At 55.0% G+C, this 23,145-nt stretch overlaps 1 protein-coding gene across 4 annotated transcripts; it reads right to left on the bottom strand.

The window, feature by feature from the left end:
• Positions 1 to 503: 503 nt before the first annotated feature.
• PICK1 (protein interacting with PRKCA 1) lies at positions 504 to 22,235 on the bottom strand. Of its 4 annotated transcripts, XM_070253786.1 has the most exons (14): positions 22,067 to 22,235; positions 19,540 to 19,667; positions 19,140 to 19,237; positions 17,936 to 18,047; positions 11,419 to 11,547; positions 9,212 to 9,278; positions 7,901 to 7,990; positions 5,400 to 5,453; positions 4,819 to 4,881; positions 3,967 to 4,100; positions 3,484 to 3,576; positions 2,602 to 2,652; positions 1,843 to 1,987; positions 504 to 1,343 (listed from the first exon to the last, which is right to left on the bottom strand). In XM_070253786.1, the coding sequence occupies exons 3-14, from the start codon at positions 19,178 to 19,180 to the stop codon at positions 1,069 to 1,071; spliced, it is 1,254 nt and encodes a 417-aa protein (XP_070109887.1). In that variant the 5' UTR covers positions 19,181 to 19,237; positions 19,540 to 19,667; positions 22,067 to 22,235; the 3' UTR covers positions 504 to 1,068. The 4 variants fall into 4 exon arrangements, with proteins under 4 accessions (XP_070109887.1, XP_001501339.1, XP_005606682.1 ...); XM_001501289.6 differs by lacking the exon at positions 22,067 to 22,235 and having other exon boundaries at positions 19,540 to 19,849; XM_005606625.4 differs by lacking the exon at positions 22,067 to 22,235 and having other exon boundaries at positions 19,487 to 19,600.
• Between the last annotated feature and the right edge of the window lie 910 nt (positions 22,236 to 23,145).

Raw genomic sequence — 23,145 nt, 5'->3', positions numbered from 1 at the left:
GAGTACTGGCGTGGTGCTGTCCGCTGGGCTGCTCCTCACGGCCCTGGCAGACCAGGTGCACCTGGAGTGGCTGGAGCACCCAGAACATTCTCTCCCCTATTTGGGGCCTCGGGTCCTGACCCAGTGTCTGGCCTGCCCCTCCCCAAATAAAGGCTTAGTTCATGGCCAGAAGCACTGAAGGATCAAAGCTCAGGGAGGATGGCAGATGCTCCACAGAGCAGGAAGCTCGGAGGTAGGGAGAGTCCAGTCATTTGGACCTGACAGATCTGAGTCCAAATTCCACTCTATCCTTGTACCTGGTATGGCCTTGAGCAAGATTATTCTGAGCCTCAGTTTCCCATCTGTAAATGGGGAGAGTAGTGCTAATCCACAGAGCCGCGGTAAGGAACAGGTGATGTATATAAAGGGAATGTCAGTAAGCCTTGTCGCCCCCTCCATTGTGACCAGGGAGGCAGAGGGCTGTCGAGGAGAGGAAGGTCTGAGGCCACTGCGAAGAGCCCGGCTCCATCTGGGTTTGTGTTTATTCAATACAGGCCCAGCACCCAGCCCTCCCCCTGGGAAGGGGCTGAGCTAGGGGAATAAATAAATAAAGGCCGCCGAGGTGTGAGTGTGGACTGGGGCGGGGCCGGCCCGGGGCCTGTGAGGGGGCACATGACACATGGCCCCAACCTCAGCTGGCCATCCTGGGCCCCCGCTCCCAGGAGGCTCCAGGTGGGGCCAGTGGAGGTGCCCATGAGGAACGGGTCCTGGACTTCCTGCCACCTCCAACCCCTCCTCCTCTCTGCCCTCTCTCTAATTCCTAAGGCAGGTCCCGAGACCAAGCTCTCCATCTGGCCAGGGAGGCAGGGAAGGGAGAGGGGGCCGGTGTCCAGGTGCCAGGCCACAGCCCCCATGCCATTCCTGGGCAGGAGCCCGGGCTCATTGTGCTAGGACAGAGTAGCAGGGAGGCAGGCGCCCCAAGCCAGCAGGCCTTTATGCGCCACCCTGTCGTGCGGTGGCCCTGCCCCCGCTCCCAGGCTGACGTCCTCCCACGCCCCTACCCCCCAGATCGGCACCCCTCGGGGGCACTCAGGAGTCACACCAGCTCCCACCCTTGTCCAAGGGCCCGGCAGCCCCTTGTGCATCCCTGGACGGCTCCCCAGGTGCTGTGTCCTCATCGTCTTCGTCCTCCTCGTCCTCCCCATCGGTGAACTCGTCCTGGTTGAGGCCGTAGGCCAGCGTGGTGTGGGCCAGGTCCACCTCGATGGGGAAGACGTCAGCGTCACGCAGCACCGCGTAGCAGTCGTTGTAGTACTTGGACATGGTGGACACGAAGCGCTGCAGCTGGAACACGATGTCCTGGACTGGGGCAGGAGGGCCGGCAGACGCACAGTGGCCGCGGCTGCCTGCCACGCAGAGAAGACCCTCCAAGGCTGCCTGGGCCCGCCTCCCTCCCCTGGGCTTTCCATCATGCACCTCACTGACCCGTCCCGTCCCAGGAGCGGGCAAGGCCAGGACTGCCTGGCCCAACACAGAACCAGGTCTCCCAGCTTCTAGTTCAGGGACTGGAGGAGCCCTGCCAGGGTGGGTGGACTGCGGACTGCACAGGGCATGGAGCAGGCCCACCCAGGCCGGGCTCCAGGAAGGTGGGTGGCTCCTGCCAGGGCGTTCCACCTCAGGTCTGACTCAAAGCTCTGCCATGGCCTGCCCGGGGACCCCAGGTAAGTACTTCACCTGCCTGGGCTGCAGTTTTCCAAGCTCTGAGATGGGGAGAAGATGGTACCCACCAACCACACCAGGATAGTACAGGGACTGACTGAGGTAGCGCGTGCCCCTCAGGCCCCCAGTGCCTACATCCCTCACCGTGCTTCTGGTCCAGCAGCTCCATCTTCTCCAGCACGTCCTTGCGCATCTGGGAGAAGCGGGCGCGGGCCTCCTGGCGGCAGCGCAGGATCAGGCGGTACTCGTAGTTGCCTGTGCTCACGCGGTACAGGGGCTCCCCTAGGGCCTGGGGCAGGAAGGAGCACATCAGGGACCCTAGGCCGGGCAGAAGGCTGCCCTGGGACAGATGGGAGCAGGGGGGCTACAGAGCCCGCCCACCAGCTCGTACCCTGCCACCACCCAGCCCTTTTCAAAGCTCCCGGGGCTCCCGGTGTCTGAGCCGCCAGGGATTGCTGGAAGCACCTAGTAAGAGATTTGCGAGGACAGAAGCCAAGCCCTCGCCTCACTAAATAAATGGACGTTTAGTCATGAGATGGATCCTGACATCAAAAATATTAAAAATTAAAAATGCCTCTTAGGAGTGAGGAAAATCGTTTTTCCCCGCAAAGGCCTCACAAAGGCGGTGGGGGCGGCCGGTCTGGGCGCGGCCTGGGAGCAGTCCCACAGCAGGCTGGCCCGCACTCCGATGCCCAGAGGGGCTGGGGGTGGGGATGGACAGCCCCCAGTCTCCAGAAACAAGGGCCCGGCCCAGTCCCCCCGGCCTCTCCTGGGCTGGCCCGACCCAACTGGTGTCCTCAGCAGACCCAGGACGTTTTTGGGGCTCTGTGAGGCAGCCAGGGGAAGTTTGTACCCCGAGCCCTGCCAGCACCAGGGCTGCGCCCCCACCCCTGTGACACTCACGATGCAGCTGTATTCCTCATCGTCCATCTCCTTCACCTTCAGGCAGTATGACTGAGGAACAGGTGAGGCCAGGCTGTCAGTCACTGCACCTCCTGGATGCCCACCCTGATGTCCCTAGTCCCTCCCACACCAGTCTCCTAGGCCACCCAGAGGAGCTGCCATGCCCAGCCTCCTGGGCCCTGCAAACCCCCAGCTTGGATCAGCTGAGACACAGCAGGGAGAGGCTGGCACCTCAGTAGACTGGCCCCTGCTTGGGGAGGCCCAGGGCAGAGTGGCTGCGGGCAGGAAGGGCCCTCAGCTGGGAGGGTGGGGAGGACCCGAGAGACAGCCCAGCATTTATCAAACTCAAGCCCCAAGGGATGCTCAGGGGAGAAAAGGGTCCCACGGTCAAAAGAGCTTGGGAAGGCCCTTGAAGACTCAGATTGCACTCAGCCCTCTCAAAGGCTCTGAGAAGTCCTGCAGCAAAAGAGCTTTGGCTTGCTTAGTGGAGCATTTTTCCTCAACTCCTTTGATCACAGAATTATTACATAAACATAAAACTCATTAACCTCCCTTGGCACCCACTTTATAACCACTGACCTAGTTTAACCCATTGTTAAAAGTGACCAAAAACTCCCAAGGGGTCAGAGAGGGCTGTGCCCACCCCAGGCTCCCAGCCTCCCAGAGGCTCCTCTGGGCAGTGGGGGTGGGGTCTAGGCTGCTGCTGGAGTCCCCAGCACCTCCCCAGACCCCTGGTCCTACATCCTCAATCAGACGTGACAGAGGCCCTGGCCCCTCCTGCTGGATATCCTGTGGCCGACTGAGGGGGGAGGGGCCACCCCCAGGTGGGCTCTCAGCCCAGCAGGCCAGACGCGGCCCTCCCCAGAGCTGGAGAGCACCCACCAGGTACTCAAACTTCACGTCCAGGTACTTCTTGATGGTGAGGCGAGTGTCCGGGATGGCTTTGTTGAGATACGTGTTCAGGTCCGTCAGCATCTGGGAGGGGAAGACGGGACGGACACTTAGGCCCCCATGGGCACGGGGGTCCAGGGTGACAAAGAATGGCACTGATGCATCAATCCTTCCAGCGGACTCAGGTGTCAGAGCCAAAGGACGCCCCCAGATGGCCTTGTCCATCTCAAAGATGAGAAGACAGGCCGGGCCAAGGGCAAGCCGAGACTCAGTGGTGGAGCCAGGACCAGAAACCAGCTGGAGGTCAACGCCGAGGCTGAGGAAGCAGAGTGACTTACCCACAGTCAGCTGTGTAGGCGACCAAGCAGAACCTGCAGCCAGGCGTGGCGACTCCAGTGCAGGACCCTTGCTGCATGCCACACTGTCCCCTCACTGCCCTCACCTGCTGACACACGTGCACTCGACATGACCTACCGGCTTGATGGTTTTCAGCAGCCGGATGCCGAACTTCTCAATGCTGCGGTGGGCATCGGCGAACTTCACAAAAGCCTCGCTCGCGGCCGGCTGTGGCTCCCGCACCCCGATCACAGAGAACACGTCCCCGAAGGCTGCACGACAAGTTTGCCCTGAAGGCCGCCCCTAATCGACCCTTAACAGGGAAGCCAGGGATTTGACGGGTAGAAGCAGGGTGGGGGGCATGGCAGGCTGGAGGCCAAGGTCTGCACAAGGGAGCTGGGTCTGCACCTCAAGGGAGCTGGGTCTACACCACAGGGAGCTGGCCCTCATTCCCCAGAGTGACCAGACCCTGGGAGAAGGCCAGGTCAAGGTTGGGGGAGGTGTTGTCTGAGGGCAGTGCACTGGTCTTGGAATCTGGACGCTTGGGTCCTAAGGCCACTCTGCCCCTAAGGAGCCATGTGACCATTTCTTCTGTCGGGGCTTCAATTTCCCAACTGTAAAACGGGGTGAACCGTAGCCGTCCTGCCCCGCTAACAGACCTGGGGGAAATGAGACCATGAATAAGGCAGGGCTCCTATGCTGTAAGTGGCAGTGCAGACACGTGGGACGGGGCTGGATGGGTGACTGCACCCCAAGAAGACGAGCTGGTCTAGATGCTTGCCACTGGCCCCCGTTATTGCTACCTCCCAGCATCTAGACAATGCCCAGCCCGAACCTGGCCCGAGCTCAGATGCTGTGGTGTCTGTCTGAGCACAGGCGTGAGGGAGCTCCAGGGAGGAGCTGGCCACACCCTCACTGGATGGGGGCGCCGAGCCCAGAGCACGGCAAGGGCTTTCCCAGGGTCACACGGCAGGTTTGGGGCGCCCTTACCCCGGTGTGTCTGCGACAGCTCATAAAAAGCCCGTAGAAGGTTCTTGGTGTGTTCTGTCATCCCTGTAGGAGAGACACGACCAAGGAGGATGTGGGCACATGGTGGGGACCACACGGGCCCACAACATGGCCTCCAACCCCACCAGAGGCCCTCACTGTTACTGGGTTCACCGACTTTTCCCACAGCCCCACTGGGGCTCAGCCCCACCGTGAGGAGCCCCCATCAGACAGCGGAGCCGAGACTTCACGGGGCAGAGGGTGAGCAAGGCCTCCGACAGCCTCACGCCTCGGCAGAGTGCGGTTCTGGGGGCTCCCCGATGTTTACGTGTGCTATTATTTGAATTTTTATGAGTCCCTAGAACTTTTATAATCAGAAAAAGTATGTCTTAAGACTTTTTTCCCCTTAATAATTCTTAATGGCTATGGTCCTAGAATCTTGTAGGCTGGCACTCCTGCCCCCTATTGCCACCATCTTCAGAGCAGGGCTCTCAAGCTCCACCCCCAGGCAGAGCAGTGCCGGGCATCTCTGGACGAGGTCACCCCTACCCACCACCAGGTGCCAGTGTGGTGTGCCTGCCCACCTTTATACAGCTCAGCCGTCCGCTCCAGCTCCTCGAGCCTCTTGACAAGCCCATCTGTGGGGGTCGGAGAGAAGGGGCGGTCAGTCGGTCTTGGCGAGCCAGGGGTGAGGAACGAGAGCCAGGAGAGGCTGAGCCCGGCTTGAGAGGGGAGAGGCAGCCCCCAGAGGAGAGCCAGGATCAGCACCGAATGGGGCTCAGGGAGGGGGTGGCACCTCAGGGTCAGCTGGGCTCAGAGGCATTGTGTAAACAGCCCAGCATAGGCAAACAAGAGGCAAGTGGGGGACAGGCAGGCCGCCTCAGGATGCTCCTGAAATAAGCCCCTTGCAGCCTGGGCACACTGAAGGGGTAGAGAGGGGAGGACATGGGTGCTTCCAAAAGGCACGAGTGAGAAACAGTCGGGCCCTCCCCAAGGCCACACCTGTGCTGGCCCCACAGCCTGGCAGTAAAGGCCCCCCGCACTTCTAACACTGCTGTCAGCTAAGGAGGAGGGCAGTCAGAGAGAGGAGAGCCAAGACGTGTGGACAACGACTCTGAGGCAGGCTCAGTGCAGCCCCTGCCATGGGAGGTGCAAGTGTGACGGCTCAGAAGGGAGAACAACTCGGGGGCGGCGGGGGGGTGGAATTCAGGAAGGGCTTCGAGAAGAGCTCACATCGGAGGACCGCGCCTTGGTGACCACCTTCATTTGCTTAACGGGTGTTTATCAAGTACCTACTGCGTGCAGACACCTACTGTGTTAGGCCAACACAGGCCAGCAGAGGAGACAGCAGCCAGGCACTGACTGGCAGTGACAGGAAGGACTGTAACTGAGGGGCAGGGGCGGCTGCCTCACCTGGAGGGCTAGAAATGAGAAGGACTGCATTGCCAGGGACGGCGCGGGCATTCCAGACTGGGGTGGGGCAGGGGGCGTGCAGGGAGCTCAGGACACAGCTAAGGGCCAGGGCAGTGAGGAGCTAGAACATTCAGGGCTCCCTTCAGCAGTGAGCGCCACCCTCCTCTGCTCCGATGGGGAGGAGGTCTGCACCCACCTGCCCACCGGGAGCAGCAACTGCTGGGGAGGGGCCCCATGTCAGTGGCTTCCTTGCCCGGCCACCCCCCAGGGCAGGGCCTGGCCTTCCTGAGGGACTGTGCTGAGAGCAGGACCACTCAAGGCTCCCTCCACAGAGCTCAGTCCTTCCTCCAATTGAGCCTTTGGGGCTGGGAGAAAACTGAAGGACAGAGAGGTAAAGCAACTTGCCCAGGGGCACACAGCTGGGTGCTGTCTGAGCTGGGGTGCTTTCTGCCTCCCCACACCCCCGTCTCCTGTGTTGACCTGGGTCAGGTTTTCTGAGCAGAAGGGGAGAGCGGGAGTAGCAGAGGCTGAGTCTGCGCCTTTCTCTGGGCAGGGAAGGCAGCTGTGTGTCAGGCCGGCTGGGAGGAAGGCTCGGGCTCCAGCGAAAGCAGGAAGCCCCTCGGAGGTCTTCAGGAGGCTTCGGCTGCCCAACTGGCCTCCAGGGCTGGCTCCCCGGAGCCTTGGCCCCCGGCCAGCCTGGCAGGGAAGGGGCCGCGTAAGCACCGTGCTGCTGTTTTTAGCTGGGTCATGGGACATCATGACAGCTTCAATTTTAGAAACCCTATTTAAGGCTGGGGAAATTGCAAGGTTTAGGGGGAAAAAACACAACAACCAGTTCTAATTTCATCTCGACGCATGGTAACTACAGTAACAGGGATTTATAGACACCAAGAGGCTGAAAATAGCAGCCACCACTTTTGTACACCACTTGGAACAAGCTCAGAGCCCACCCCCACGTCCCAGCCAAGAAAGCCAGTGTGCCCAGTGGAGCCTACAGTTTGTATAGGTATTTTTATCCACTCCCCACACACACGGCAGAGCTACTGCTATTTATACACTCAGGCTGGTGATGGTGGGAGCAGGACCAAGCGTTCTACCGGCTGCCCTAGGGAGAGAGCATGTGTGCACACGCATGTGTGGGTGTGAATGTGCGTGTACATGGCTTTCCCCCTGCCTGAGGCAGCAGCCACCTCCAGCCCTGGGCAGGAAGAGCGGAGACAAGGACAGCAGCGCCACCTCCTGGAGAAAGGCCCGGGCTGAGGCGGGCAGTGTGGGCGCGTGTGCTGGGGCAGGGGGTGAGATGAGGGGCGCATGGTGGAATAAGGGCGGGGCTCAGGCCTGGCTACATGAGAGCAGCTGGGGGCGGCGGCACCGGAAGGAGACGTCTCTGCACCATGAGTCTGTCTCCGCCTGTGACCTGTGCCTGTGAATCCCTGCCTGGGGGTGGGGGACACTGGCTGCAAGATGGCTTAGCTGACTGCCGTGTATGCTCTCTGGCTGCTGGAGAGGCTTCCAGGGATGCAAAGAGACGGTGGGGATCGGCCCCACAGGGAGAGGGTAGGCCAGGCCAGCGGACCCACATCAGCTTGGTGCATAGCTGGGATGCCCCTCCCCCTGGAAGCCTGGGCCTGAGCTCCCCAGCGCCCAAGCTGGGTGGGAGGAGGGAGCTCACCATTGCACAAGATGGCCCGGCTCAGGCCCAGGGCGTCCGCAGTCCCCGAGCTCATGTTCTCCACCAGCCGATGCTTGACCTTCTTCAACACTGGGAGCGGAGGAGAAAGGTACTGAGCGAGGTGGAGTCTGCAGCTGGGCTCCCAGGCCATCCCTGCCCCCAGCCTCATCCTGACTCCCTGGGAGCAGCACCAGGGGCAGAAGGCGCTGGACTGGGATGTCGGGTGGGGAGTGTCCAGTGGGCCCCATGCCCTGTTCATTCTCTACTTCAGGGAGGTGTTGGGAGCCTGGAGGGAGGTTAAAATGTAAAGTGTGTGACCAAAAGCCTGGTACACTACGTTGCTGCCCGGGCCACTGGCTGTCATAGCACGCCCCAACTGCCCCAGGCTCCATGCTGGTGGACGGTAAAGCAGGGAGAGCCTCCTTGCCTCCCCTCTTCCACAGCTGGACCTGGGGGTCCCGCACGAGGGGAGCAGAGACACCACCAATGACAACCGACCTCGGACCCAGACTCAGTCGTAGCAGACATGGTTACATACTTAGTCCCTGGAAGGGGACCAGGATGGGACCAAAGGGTTTTAGAGGAAGAACCTCCAGGACAGACCCCATCTGCTCTCAGCCTCTTTCCTTAAAAACCAGGAGCTGGCTCTGGCCCTGGCTGTTGGAAAAGGATGCTGGACTTGATTGCGGAGAGATCTGGGTGTGCGGTCGCCCAGGGAACACAGAGCCCACTCTGGGTCTCAGGCCCAATCTGGAATGGGGTGGCTGGTCCAGGGGACCTCAAAGCTACTGTCCAGCTCTTAAGTCTTGAAGCTTCTATAGAGCCAAGGTCTGGCGTCTCCAGCAGGAGGCAACTTGTCCCAGGGCATGCTGCGGCCAGAGGGCTGGCCTGTGACCCTCTGCCCAAGGCCTGAGGTCCAGCTCAGACCTAGAACCTTCCCGGGAGGAGGTGGTGGCGGAAGAGGCCAGGGCTGAGTGACACGTGCATGAGGCGCAGGCCAGGGCTGCACTGCCCTCCCTCTCGGAAGGGCGAGGGCCTGGGCTGCGGAAAGCGGAGGGGCTGGCCTACAAAGGACAACCCTAGAGCAGCAAAGTCCAAGAGGAGGTGGCAGGGGGCATGACAAACCAGGGACGGGCTCCTGGGAACAGCTGCAGGGAGAGCGCCCCTGGGCCTCCCAGGCCCTTGGGATCAGCTTCACTAGAAAAGTCAGAGACCACAGCCCCGTGGCTATTGACACACAGTCATAAGGAGACAGAACAGGGGCTGGGGGCCTGTGGGGCCACCGGACGGCACTGCTCTGGCCCAGCTTACCAATGTCCAGGGACATGCCCTGCTTGGGGTCCGCCTGCAGCTTGTTGTAGTGGATAGTCACCTCCCCCTAGAAAAGCAAGACAGGCAGGGTTGCAACAGAATCTCCTGGACCCCAAACCCCTTCCCCGGGGAGGCCTGTTTGCCCCAGCAGCTCTGGTCAGGAGAGATCCTGAGTCCCAGGAAGGAGCCGGAGTAACTATGAATTCAGGCCTGCCGGCCCGAGGGCTGGAACAGGGCCCTGTGTTGTGACCAGTCTGCTCCCAGGTCCCTCCCTTCTGTCACTATGTGCCAGGCCCTGAGGAATCAGCAGGGACAAGAGCAGACATGGTCCCTGCTGTCACAGAGCTCACAGCCTGGCGGTCTCTGATGTCCTATACTCCAGCCAGATCAGGTGCCCCAGCCCTCCCCATCAGGCCACACTCCAAACCTTTGCTATGTCATTTTTCCCACACAGAGTACCTTCTCCTGTGCTCTAAATCACCCCCATCCTCAGGAGTCCCTCCTTCCACTCAACCAACATTTCCGAGCACTTTCTCTGTGCCAGGGGCTGGGTGCCAAGGTGCGGGGGCAGGGGCAGCCCCAGCCCCGAAGGCCCAAGGCCAGCAAGGGAGACGGATGCAAAGCAGGGAATTACACAAATCGCATTCTAGTGACGGGGAGAGAGGAGCCGGCTTCTCCCGAGAAGCCTTCCCAGCCCACGTGAGGCCACCACAGTCACTCTCGTCCTTGCAATCCTAAGACCCTTGAACTTGGGACTGAATCCATTCAAATACAAAAGAGGATTTCAAAACTGAGTTCTGAAGGGAACCAAAATAGCCCGACGCAGTCAGAGTCAGATGCACAGAGCTCTCTCAGGCGGCAGCACACCTGCCCGGGGGACCACCCAGAGCCGCTGGGGGGTCGAGGAAGGGCACTCCGTGGGAGGCAGACCTGGTTCTGGTCCAGCTGTGAGACCACAAGCAATTCCTCCCTCCCTCTGGGCACCAGTAAAATGGGGACAGTAACCCCTGCCCGGCACCCAGACATGGGAGCTGTGCACACACATGAAGAGCTCTGGTCCTCATGGGCAATGTGAGGGCTGGCGGGAGACAGGCCACAGAGGACGAGGGTTCTGAGGGGCAGAGACGGTGAGGTGGCGAGCAAGGGGATCCAGAAGGGGCACACACACCCCCATTCTGTACCAGAGTGAAACACAGTCACCTGCTTTCCATGGTGAGCTCCTCTGCCCAAGAGGAAATGCCCGGGGCAGTAAACCCAGAGCAGCTGGAGCAGAGGAGGAGAAGGAAGGGGAGAAGGGGAGAAGCCGCTGGCCCTGGGCTAAGGTGAGAAAGAGGGACTGTAAGGGACGCTGGCACCAGGTCTTTAAGACGCAGAGGATGGACGGGGTGAGGAGAGGTTTGGGTGGATGAGGTGGGGGAGCTAAAGCACAGCCGAGCTCAGTTACAGGCGCGGCCCCTGACTCCAAGCCTTTTAAATCCTCCTCTGGCTTTGCACCTCCTTCACTGTTTTGGTTTCCCAGGAGTTACAAGCAGCAGAATCTAGGAAATGGCAATAGAACTGCGCTTGCTTCCAGCTGGGCGCTGCCTGCGCTCAGGGAGGGAGACACCCTGTGGGGAGAGGCCTTGGTCTGGAGTAGCTGGTGGCGGGGGGAGCAGGGAACAGGAGATTGCGGTCTGAAGAGAAGACTGGCCGCCAGCCTGGGAGCTGCCCCAGAGCCCAGGAGGGTCCCTCAGGGTCTGTGAGCCCAGGAAGACCCACTGGACTGAAAGTTCCTATAAGGATGGGGAAGGGGGCTCCTCTTTCCCTCTTACGCTCTCCAAGGCCCAGCATGGCCCAGCTGCCATTGACTGGGTGTCACTCACCCAGGAAGGTTGGCCTGGGGCTTCTAGCTTCAGTTCCAGCCCAGATGGGGACACACTGGCTCACCCTGAGGCGTGGCTCTGACTCTGACAGCTCCCCTGGGAGCTCAAGGACGGGGACCCACTCTGTCACCAAGGCCCAGCACAAGTCCTGGAGCATATCGGTATTTATGCCATGAAGGCAGGAGAAACTGAGGGAGGCTGGAGTGTGGCCCGGGCCCTGATGCGCCGAGGCAGGGACCAGTGAGAGGGCCAGGCCCCTTCCAGGCCTGCTGGGGCCTCCGAAGGCTGGAGGTCTCTGAAGTGGCCTGGCGGCCTCTGTGTCCCCACTCCCACAGCAGCCCTTACCTTCACCTCCTGAATCATCTTTGCCACCTCCACCTTAGTTTTTCCTTTGATCGACCTGCCATTGACACCGGTGATCTCATCGCCAGCTGCCACCGTGCCGTCCAGGGCTGCTGGAGTATTGTCAAACACCTGTGGAGGCACAAGGAGGGCGGCGGGGGGAGAATAGGGAGAAGTGAGAAGAGACCTGGCAGGAGACGGTCGTTCCTTCCACCCCAACCCATACTGGCTCCAACCTCTTTCGTGGTGCGAGAGAAGGGCAAGGGCACACGGCGCCGGAACAGATGGCAATGACCACCCCACTTTCTTAGGGGCACGGGAAGGAGGACAGAAGGCAAATTCAAACTGATGAGATTTCCTTTTCTAACATCAGATACACCAAACCTCACACACCCATCTGGGTGTTTCCTTCTCCGAAGTCATTTCTTTAATAGATTTTCCCAAAAAGGCCGCTCTGAGCTGACTCGGAGCCCCAAAGCGCCTCTTGCCCATTCCTGCACTCTCCTCAGGCCCGGAGAGCAAGGGCCCTGCCGAGCCCAGGAGCCCCTTTCCAAGCGACCCTTTCAACCGGGTCTGCGGTCACTGGCTGTGTGAGGCCAGTGTGTCTGTCAAAGGTCAGACGCGTGAGTGAGACTCGGGGGCAGGGAAGTGGGCTCCCTGAGTGGGTACACAGATGGACACAGAACACCAACATCAGATCCAGAAAAACCACCAGGAGAGACACCCAAACTCTTAGCAGTGGCCGTCTGATGCTGCCTCCCCTCCAGCTCAGCTTCAGTTTCCACATTTTCTACACAAAGCATGTGGGAAGAACACTTCATAATGTTTCATATAGATAAGATTACGAGGAAAAAAATGAAACAAATAAGATAAATGCCTGATACCTTCCAGAAGTACACTAAAAACACAATAATGAATGGTCAGGGAGACCACAACGAGAGATGTTTAACTGTTTTTGGAAGACGGAACGGTGGGAATCCAAGGGCGTGCACAGGGGGGTTAACAAGGGGGATCTAATCTTTGCTAGAAACTGCCAGAAGGTCAGGAAGTGGACCTCTGGAAACAGCTGCGAGGGTGGGTGGAGGGCAAGGTGTAAAAGCAGGGGGATGGACTCAACTGCAGTCCTCCTCCCGCCCACACAGCCCCCACTGCTCCTTCTCGAGGGGAAGATGGGGGCTTATTTCCCGGAGAAGCTCCTGACTCTGGGGCCCGGGACCGAAGGAGGCAGAAGTGAGGCCCTGGACTGAAGGGGTTAGGGGTTACGAGATGGGAGATGAAGAGTGAGTCTCAAAGCCCTTTAACCCCAGCGGGGTCTCCAGAGTGCCAGCAACCAGACCTACTGCCCCTCTCAGGAGACTGGAGGACCCCACTCTGAATGGCTCCATTGGAAAGGCTCCATGTGGGGACCCTGGGAGATGCCCCACAGCTCATCTGATGCCTGACTGCCCCACAGGGAAACCCCTCGCTGGTGCGGCCTGAACACAGAACTTCCCAACACTGCAGTGAGCGTGAGGCCCCCTCTTAAATCCAGACGGGAGAGGATTACTGGGCACTTGAACAAAGGCTCCCACAGGAAAAACACCAAGCAGGAAAAGGAGCCACAGGAAAGAGAAACAAAGCAGGAACGACACAAAAACAAAAGAAAGCCATAATTAACATCTTCACAGTGATCAGAAAAACAAGAATAGGGTGATGTAAAAGGATCGATTTGAAAATAGGAAAGATCTCTTAGAAATGCAGAATATAATTGAAATTAAAAATGCCAAAGAAGCCATGGAAACCAAGCAGAGGAAAGTGAAAAAGAGATGGACAATCAGAAAAAAAGAAAAAGAATATTAGAAGATCGATTCAGGAAGCCCAACATTCCACCAACAGGAGTTCCACAGAGGGAACTGTGCAAAGCAGGACGTCATGAGAGATACTATATGAGACTTTGACGGAAGACAAAGACACAGGGTCCCCAGGGAACCTGCCCTGAGGCTCCAGCACAAGGGACAGAAAAAGATCCGTGCCAAGAGCCATCATCGTAACTCTTCAGAATGCCAGGGACAAGAAGAAGTTCCTAAGAAAGAATACAACACATGACAAATTCAGGATCGCAAACAAGAACGCCATCATCAGACACAGCGACAGTGCTGACGGCAGAAGATAATGAAAGGACGGCATTGAATTTCTCAGTGACAAGTATTTTCAAATTTGACATTCATTTTGAATGTGACCTGCCCAAGTGTCAACTGAAAGGAATATGAGAATGACAGAATAATGGCACTTTCAGAGACACGAGGTCTCAAAAAATTTACCTCCCATGCAGCCTTTCTCAGAACACTACAGCAGGATGTGCTCCACCAAACGGGGAAGGGGAAGCTCAAGGAGAAAAGACCACAGGGGGAAACAGAGAGATGATGGGAAATGTTTGACTGAGGAAAATATACTGAAAATAAAGGGAAAAAACCAACAAATTACTTTAAAGAAAAAAGAAAAGAAAAGACTGAGTTAAGAAAAGAAACAGAGGTTCCTCAAAATAACAAACCACCTCAACATAATAAAGGCCATATATGACAAACCCACAGCCCACATCATACTCACTGGGGAAAAACTGAACACCATCCCTCAGAGAACAGGAACAAGACAATGACACTCACTCTCACCACTCTTATGCAACACAGTACTGGAGGTTTTGGCCAGAGCAATTAGGCAGGAAAAAGAAATAAAAGGAATCCAAATAGGGAGTGAAGAAGTGAAACTCTCGCTGTTAGCAGACAACATGATCTTATATATAGAAAACCCTAAAAAACCCATCAGAAAGCTACTAGAAGTAATCAATAATTACAGCAAAGTTGGATGGTACAAAATCAACTTACATAAGTCAGTAGCATTTCTACACTCTAGTAATGAACTAACAGAAGGAGAACTCAAGAACACAATGCCATTCACGATCGCAACAAATAGAATAAAATATCTTGGAATAAATTTAACCAAGGAAGTGAAGGACCTATACAATGAAAACTGCAAGACTGTCCCGAAAGAAACTGATGACGACATAAAGAGATGGAAAGACATTCTGTGCACGTGGATTGGAAGAATAAACATAGTTAAAACGTCCATACTACCTAAAGCAATCTACAGATTCAACACCATCCCAATCAGAATCCCAATGATATTCTTCACAGAAATAGAACAAAGAATGCTAAAATTCACATGGGGCAACAAAAGACCCCAAATTGCTAAAGCAATCCTGAGAAAAAAGAACAAAGTTGGAGGCATCACAATCCCTGACTTCAAAACATACTACAAAGCTACAGTAATCAAAACAGCATGGTACTGGTACAAAAACAGGTGCACAGATCAATGGAACAGAATTGAAAGCCCAGAAATAAAACCACACATCTAAGGACAGCTAATCTTCGACAAAGGAGCTGAGAATATACAATGGAGAAAACAAAGTCTTTTCAACAAATGGTGCTGAGAAAACTGGAAAGCCACATGTAAAAGAATGAAAATTGACCATTCTTTTTCACCATCCACAAAAATAAACTCAAAATGGATCAAAGACCTAAAGGTAAGACCTGAAACCATAGGGCTTCTAGAAGAAAATATAGGCAGTACACTCTTTGACATCAGTCTTAAAAGGATCTTTTTGGACACCATGTCTTCCCAGACAAGGGACACAATAGAAAGAATAAACAAATGGGACTTCATCAGACTAAAGAGCTTCTTCAAAGCAAGGGAAAACAGGATTGAAACAAAAACACAACCCACCAACTGGGAAAACATATTTGCAAATCATATATCCTAAAAAGGGTTAATCTCTCTAATATATAAAGACCTCACACAACTCAACAACAAAAAATCAAACAACCTGATCAAAAAATGGGCAGGAGACATGAACAGACATTTCTCCAAAGAAGATACACGGACGGCCAATAGGCACATGAAAAGACGCTCATCATCACTGATCGTCAGGGAAATGCAAATCAAAACTACACTAAGATATCTCCTTACACCCATTAGAATGGCTAAAATAACAAAAACAAATGTTGGAGAGGTTGCAGAGAAAAAGGAACCCTCATACACTGCTGGTGGGAACGCAAACTTGTGCAGCCACTATGGAAAACAGTATGGAGATTCCTCAAAAAACTAAAAATAGAACTACCATATAACCCAGCAATCCCACTACTGGGTATTTATCCAAACAACTTGAAATCAGCAATTCAAAGAGACCCATGCACCCCTATGTTCATTGCAGCATTATTCACAATAGCCAAGACATGGAAGCAACCTAAGCGCCCATCGACTGATAAATGGATAAAGAAGATGTGGTATAGGGGCCGGCCCCGTGGCCGAGTGGTTAAGTTCGCGCGCTCCGCTGCAGGCGGCCCAGTGTTTCGTTGGTTCGAATCCTGGGCGCGGACATGGCACTGCTCATCAAGCCACGCTGAGGCAGCGTCCCACATGCCGCAACTAGAAGGACCTACAACGAAGAATATACAACTATGTACTGGGGGGCTTTGGGGAGAAAAAGGAAAAAAAATTTAAAAAAAAAAAGAAGACATGGTATATATATACAATGGAATACTACTCAGCCATAAAAAAAGACAAAATCGTCCCATTTGCAACAACATGGATGACCTGGAGGGTATTATGTTAAGCGAAATAAGCCAGACAGAGAAAAAGAAACACAGTATGATTTCACTCATACGTGGAAGATAAACACATGGACAAAGAGAACGGATTAGCGGTTACCAGGGGAAGGGGGTTGGGAGGTGGCATAAGGGGTAAGGGGGCACATATGTATAGTGACTGACAAATAATAATGTGCAACTGAAATTTCACAATGTTATAAACTATTATGACCTTAATTAAAAAAAGAAAAGCACAACCATAGAGCACGCTAAGCTCGGTGTGTAAAGCAGCATGCTACCATCCTCCTACACTGAGCTCTGCGAGGCTGGGTCTGTGTTTTTTACTTCCTTATCCCTAGGGCCTGGCCAGGCCCTCAGCAGACATGTCCTGGACAAAATATCCTGCACTCTAGCTGCACTGACACTGAGAGCCAGAAATCACACAATCACTATGCTGGGAAGATGGAGTGAGAGGAAGCAGAACGGTTTCAGAAGAGAGCTGAATTCTCATCTACTGGACTGGGAAAAGTCAATGGACATTTACAAGTGACAGATCGAGAACTAACAGGATAAGTGTCTTACGGAGAAAAAAGGAAGTTCACAGCTGAAGAAACAGCTAAGAGCATAAAGTGGTGGTGCTGCTGGGAGGGGGTGAGGAGGGGTGGAGCAGCGGATTGCTACCATGTGACAGAGGCCTTCGCGTGCTCTCGACTTGTTCAAGCAAGTCAGAAAGTCTTTGACAAAAATTAAATCGAATTTTTAAAAAGCAATTCTATTCTTTTATAATCGTGGTTCATGCTAAGCAAACCTGGCCCCAACAGGTGAGGAGGGGAGGCGGCAGAGACTGAGCAGGACCATGACATGGCAGGGAAGCCGGGCCTGGGGGAGGCCCCCAACACCCCCAGGGTCAGAGGAGGCCAAATGGCTCGGGAAGGCAGCCCCTGAGGCAAGACCAGATCCTGGGAACGTCTGTCTTCACGGCCTAGAAGTGACTCTTTTGCAAGATCCTCAGAGAGACTGCATTTTCCCATCTGCCACCACTGGCTACTCGCTGAGAGGTCAGAACAGGGTAGAACCCAGGTCAAGTTTACGTCGGAGGTGGCAAGCGTCCTTCCAAGCCTGTAGAAAGGCCCCTACTCCGACCAGCCACAAGGGGAAGAAAACTGTCACCACGCCTGACACGGCTGGCAGAGCATCACCGGGGCAGCTGCTTCCACAAGGGCCACAAACTCGTACCTTACCGCTGGCAGATCACCTGGGAAAGTGAACAACCGCCATAAAGACAACAGCAGCTACGATTTAGTAGCGCCAGGCCTCGTGCTATGTCGTTTTGTATGGTCTTCCCAACAACCCAAAGATGCTCACATCTCCGTATTTTACATCTCCACTTTCCAGGTGAGGAAACTGAGGCCCAGAGAGGGTAAGCAACTTGCTAACAAGCAGGGAAACTTGTATTTAAGTTAGTCCATTATTATTTCACAGCTTGTCTTTCTACTATACTTCCCTTGTGCTAGCAACCAAGGCTGATGGTTTTGTTGATTAAAGACACTTTTACTGAAGGTCCACTCTACGCCAGGCATTGTACTAGGTGCTGACCGCAATGGACGAGCGAACCGCGATCCTGCCCTCATATTGCGAAGACTCTGGAAAAGTAGCGAGATATACACCAACCAGTGAGCAAAGCCATGATTACAGATGCTGATAAATGCTGAGACGGAAAAGAATAGACTGAAATGAAGAGAAAAACAAGGGCAGACCTACTGAGAGGGGATCATCGTCAAGAATGAAAAGAAGCCAGCTCTGCAGACTGGAGAAATGAACCTGCCTGTGTCACGCCCAAGTAGGGAGGTGGCTCGCCCCTCCCAGGCCCTTCCTCCCGCCTCCAAAGCGCCCAATACCTGGACGATATAGAGGCAGGGGCAGTACTGGGCTCCTCCTCCAATGCTGATCCCGATGAGGTTCTGAGCATCCTTCTGCAGGGTCACCTTCCCAGGCACAGTGGGGATTCCGCTAAAAAGAGAAGCACAGGAAGCTGAATGTCCCGAGGAAGACGAGTGGAGGAAACGGGGCAGGAGACAGGTCATCCACAATCCCTGAGAGACTGCAAACGCCGCACAGCCTTTTCTCGTTCTCACCTGGCCAAAAAGACGGCATTTTGTGCTGGGACGTGCACAGCTCTTAGAGTCACCCAGATGTGGGGTCAAATCCCAGCCGCGTCATTTATCAGCCACGGGACTTGGATAAGTCACCCTCGCTGCATCTCAGCTTCCTCATTCACAAAATGGTATGGATAAAAACGGCTGCTTTATCAAAGTTCTTGTAAGAAAGTGCATGGAAGGCACTTACCACCAACGCAGCCCAGAGCAGGCACCCCATAAAAATAGGTCCCCTCCAGTTTCCTTCATTCTACCTCTGAGATTTGAGTCAGACTCTGTCCTTGTCACCTTCTCAGGCACGTATGGAATATCATGGCCACCTCCTCCAGGAAGCCTTCTCCTGTTAAACTATCTGTCATCCATGTCTCAATTGCTCTACTCAATTACCTCTCAGTTTTCACTATAAATTAGCACTTATTTATGTTTTGTGGTAAATATTCTCATTTATTCCCTTATTCATTCAGCAAACATTCGCTAACAACCTATTGATGTCGAGCACCTTTCTGAGTCCTGAGGACACAGAAAAACATTGGACCCCATCCTTGCTCTGAGGGAGAATATATTCTAATGAGACTAACTTGATTTTTGAAAATCTGTCCCACTAATCATCGATACTGGGGAGGAAGGTATGTTTATGATATCCCTATCCATCCTTCAGAACCTGGCTCAATTGCTGCCTCCTCTGTGAAGCCTTCCCTGAACACCCGAGCAGAGGCACTGCTCCATCTGCTCTGCTCTCCCTGCAGCCAGGTGGTTCTCCATAGCGCCCTTACGGCCCTGAATTGTAATCATCTGTCAACCCACCCAGAGCCCCCTGCAGACAGTGAGCTCCTGGAAGGTCAGGGTCCATTTCTGCTGGTACAAGACCTAATTCCCCGCTGAGAAGCAACAGTCTGGGGACCTGGGGCTCTTGCACTCTTGGGACTTGGGGGAACAAAATACTCACAGTTTATCCTCTTCGATATCATAGTCCAAGTCTGCAAACATGGTTCCGAGAGTTGAGGTGGGCTGGATAACTGTCCAGCTCGGCAGAGGAATGGGGAACTGGATCCGCGAGAGAAAAGAGCGCAGGGTTTAGGGAGCCGAAGTGCCTGGATGCCAACCCCAGCCCCGGCGACTTGGGAGAGCGGGCCCTCCCCGTCCCCCGTGGAGGATGGAGGAGTCCCGGGGTGGGGGCGTGGGGAGGTGATTCTTACTAGGTACAGGGGGGAGCTCCACGCCAGGGCGGTGGGCTCAGGTTCCAGAGCCCGCCCCAGGGGTCTCAGGCCCTTGGGAGCTGCCTCTGTCGCTCACCGGAAGCGTCGGTCCCCCTGCCAGGTCCCGGCCAGGCTGGCACCTGAACCCACCTGCCGTTCCACCTGTCGGCGGCCGCGACTGTGGCGTCACTTCCGGCAGGACACGGAAGTCCCGCCTTCCCCGCCTGGGTATTTGCCCCAATCCCTGCAGGCAATTCCTCTCTCCCCGGCTCCCGGAGCTCCCAGAACCAGGAAAGAGAACAAGTATTAACGGAAGCTCGCCGTTAGCATGAAAAAGCGGAAACAGAGGAAAGGTCTGGACAGGAGACAACGCTCAACCCCGCCTCTTGCCCTGTGGCCGCCGCCATCTTGGTAAGGGCAGGGTTTTTCCCAGCTTCCTCAGCGGGACGCTGGAGACCACGCCGGCTGGGCGGTTACCGTGGCAACGGAAGCATCTTTGGCCCTCTGGCGAAGTTCGGTGAACTACAAACACCGAGACCTTCCCTTTCACGTTTACAGCACCCCGTCCTTGGGTGCTGTGACTCGTCTACTAAAATGACAGTGTCAGAGCTGGAAGGACCCTTCGAGATGTCAGCCTAACCCTACTTTTGCAGAGCAGGAAACTAAGTGCCAGAGAGGGAACGGATTTTGTCCAGAGCTACCCATAGTTGGTATAAGATCCAGATCTTGACCCTGAGACTCCTGCCGCCTAGGCCAGTGCCCTTTCAACGCTTGCACACTTGTGTTCAGTGGCTCTGCTGTTAACGACAGATTGGTGCCTCCTTTCCCCGCCTGCAAACTAAGAGCATCGAGGCAGATGCTTTCTATGGTATTTGCTGAAAGACTCCTTACACCCCATCCCCCTCCTTAGTCCTGAGGAGCAGCTCCCCTGGAGTACAGACCCCGCATACCTGAGGCTCAGGAAATGCCATCAGTGCCTCCCTGCCGAGGAGTCCAAATCTCGTCTCCCTGCCAACCTCTGCTGCCTCTGCTATTGTGTAAAGTGGGTTCCCTGGAGGGGGTTAGTGCTCCCAGAGCCACAGCCCTGGCATCCACCTCATGCAGGTAGCATGAGCCCAGGCCTGTCCAGCTTCTTCTCTAGCTGCCCCCAGGGGCAGCTGAGGAAGGAAAGATGCAGAAAGATGATTATCTACATATTCCAGAGCCTGATGGGAGTCCCATCCCACTCCCTCCTTAGGGAGCTAATCTGAGTCTCAGTAGATGTGCAGAATGCCACAAGAGCAACGACTTTCCCATGTACCCACTGTGCTGTGGTTCGGATCACTTTCACAGGATTTTAAAGTTCACCACAAGCCTGTGGGAGGAGAACAAGTCTTGGCAGCCACATTGTGCAGCTAAGGAAACTGAGGCTCAGAAAAGCAGTTTCCTCTTGTCTCAGAGGTTTTTGGTGGCAGAGCGAGGGCCGGAGCCTCCATCCCTGTTTGCGAGCCAGGATCTCAGTTTTGTAAAGTACAGCCTCCAAACCCAGATACTTTAACATGGCCTGTGGCTCTTCCACCCCACGAGAGTCCTCCCTCAGGCCCAGATTCTGCCATTTTGTAGCTGGGTGATCTTGGGCAAGTCACTGGCTGACTCTGAACTTCAGGTATCTATAGACTGGGGACAGTGATCCTCCTGACAGGTACTTGTGAAGGTCAAGAGCAAACGGAGAAACGGGGGCTGGCCCCGTGGCCGAGTGGTTAAGTTGGCGTGCTCCACTTCGGTGGCCCAGGGTTTCTTTGGTTCAGATCCTGGGCACAGACCCCATACTGTTCATCAAACCACGCTGAGGCAGGGTCCTACATAGCACAACCAGAAGGACCTACAACTAGAATATACAGCTATGTATGGGGAGGTTTGGGGAGAAGAAGGAAAGGGGAAAAAAGATTGGCAACAGGTGTTAGCTCAGGACCAATCTTTAAAAAAAATAAAAAGGAGAAACAGGTGTGAGTGCCTTGTAAGGAATTTACATGGCCAGATGTCGCATGAGGCTCCTGACCCCCAGCCCACTCTGGTCTCTCCTCCCAGGTGACGGCAAGACGCCTAGACCCTCTTTTCTGCCTTGTCCTCCCCATCTTCTAGGCCCAGCTCTAATTCGTCCTTTCCAGGCAGCTTGCCCAGACAATCCCAGCTCACAAATTTTGCCCTTTTTTTCTGAGCTCCTAAAACAGTTGTTATTTGAATCATTCATTTGGAATTAATTATGTATTGCCTTGTGAAATCCCTTCATGGCTTGCCTGAGCCAATTCTGTGTTAATTAACTTACTACATGATTGTATTTTGTCTGGGGAGGTTTCTTCCCCTTTAAAATTGGGGCTTAGGGCTCATATCTTGACAAATTGTAAATGGCTTCTCCTTGTTTCTCTTCTTCCTGAGTTCCTTTCTGTACTGACTTTTTAATCCCCGGCACTCCCCCCTTCCAGAGGATGCTAGGAATCCATCGACAGGTGTCACAGTGACAAACAAGAAAAAGAAAATCGGATTACTTTGTAATGTCTGTGAAAATATTATGACTCACTTTATATGTGCCAGTGGAGGGGGTCTCCTGGGGCAGCCCACACAGCATGGGAACCTGTTCCAGTCAATTAAAGGAGTGAGGTTAGGACCATTTATTTGGGGGGAAAGAAAGTTCAAGTACCTTGTGCCATCACCAAAGTAAGCTCTTCGTGTCTTCCCACCAGACAGGAACCCCTGGGGCAGGTCTTGCCCTTCTCTGTCTCCCACAGAGCCTGGCACAATACCCAGCCGCGGATAAAGTGCCGTAGAAATAGCTGTGGCTTTATATGAGACGGGATGTCCTCTGGGCCCTGGAGGAGAGGATGTGGATGGACAGAGAGGGAAAGAGATGATGAGGACCTGAACCTGGACAGTGCCAGTGGCCTGAGCTTCCTCCACGGGGCTGGAATCACCAGACCGAGTATAGGACCTGAATTTTGGAATTTCAGTTTTTAGCAAGCAGCAAGCTCCAGACCCAGAAGCTTCAACAGAGATGGCAGCTCTCCCACCTCAGGACGGCCCCAGATCGAATCTGAGCTCGCTGTTTTGTAGCGGCGGGATCTCGGGCAAAGCTACCCTTTGCCCCTGAGCCTCGGGTGTCTGCAGAATGGGGATGGTGATCCCTCCCAAGACAGAAGTTCTGCAGACGACGACAAAAAGGAGAGATGAGTGTGAACGTGCCTTGGGAGTGATTCACGTGGCACAGATGCCAGAGGTTTTTCCTGTCATTCCTCATTATAATCATTTTGCCCGAGTCCTTCAGAGGGCAGTGCTGATGGCACACTAAAGGGCCATACAATGCTCGGCCCCCAGCATCAGACTCATCTGGGAGTGTCTCACATGCAGACTCCTGGGCTCATCTCAGACCTATCAGATCAGAGTCCCTGGGGAAGGGGGGATCTTGGAGGCTGCATTTTCACAAAGCGCCACAGGTAGCTTCAAGGACTGCTGCGGCTTGAGGACCACTGTGTCACAGGCTCAGAGGGCACAGTGTCTGTGCACACTCGGGGTGGGCCCATTCAGGTCCACCAACAATCCTGGCCTCAGAGACCTCACCATCCAGGAGGAGCCCAGGGTGTTATGTGGGCCCAGGGGTGGGGCTTCTGGCCAGGCCAAAGGCAGGGAAGTCTTCCTGGAGGAAGCGACATCTCAGCTGCGTCCTGAAGGAGGTGCTGGTGGGACCCAGGCCCAGAAGAGGGGCAGGATGACACAGGCAGAGGA

Source organism: Equus caballus, chromosome 28, assembly GCF_041296265.1.
Source record: "Equus caballus isolate H_3958 breed thoroughbred chromosome 28, TB-T2T, whole genome shotgun sequence".
NCBI classification, from domain to species: Eukaryota; Metazoa; Chordata; class Mammalia; order Perissodactyla; family Equidae; genus Equus; species Equus caballus.
Note: the sequence above shows the minus strand (reverse complement) of the source record. Positions and strands in the feature narration are given on the sequence as shown.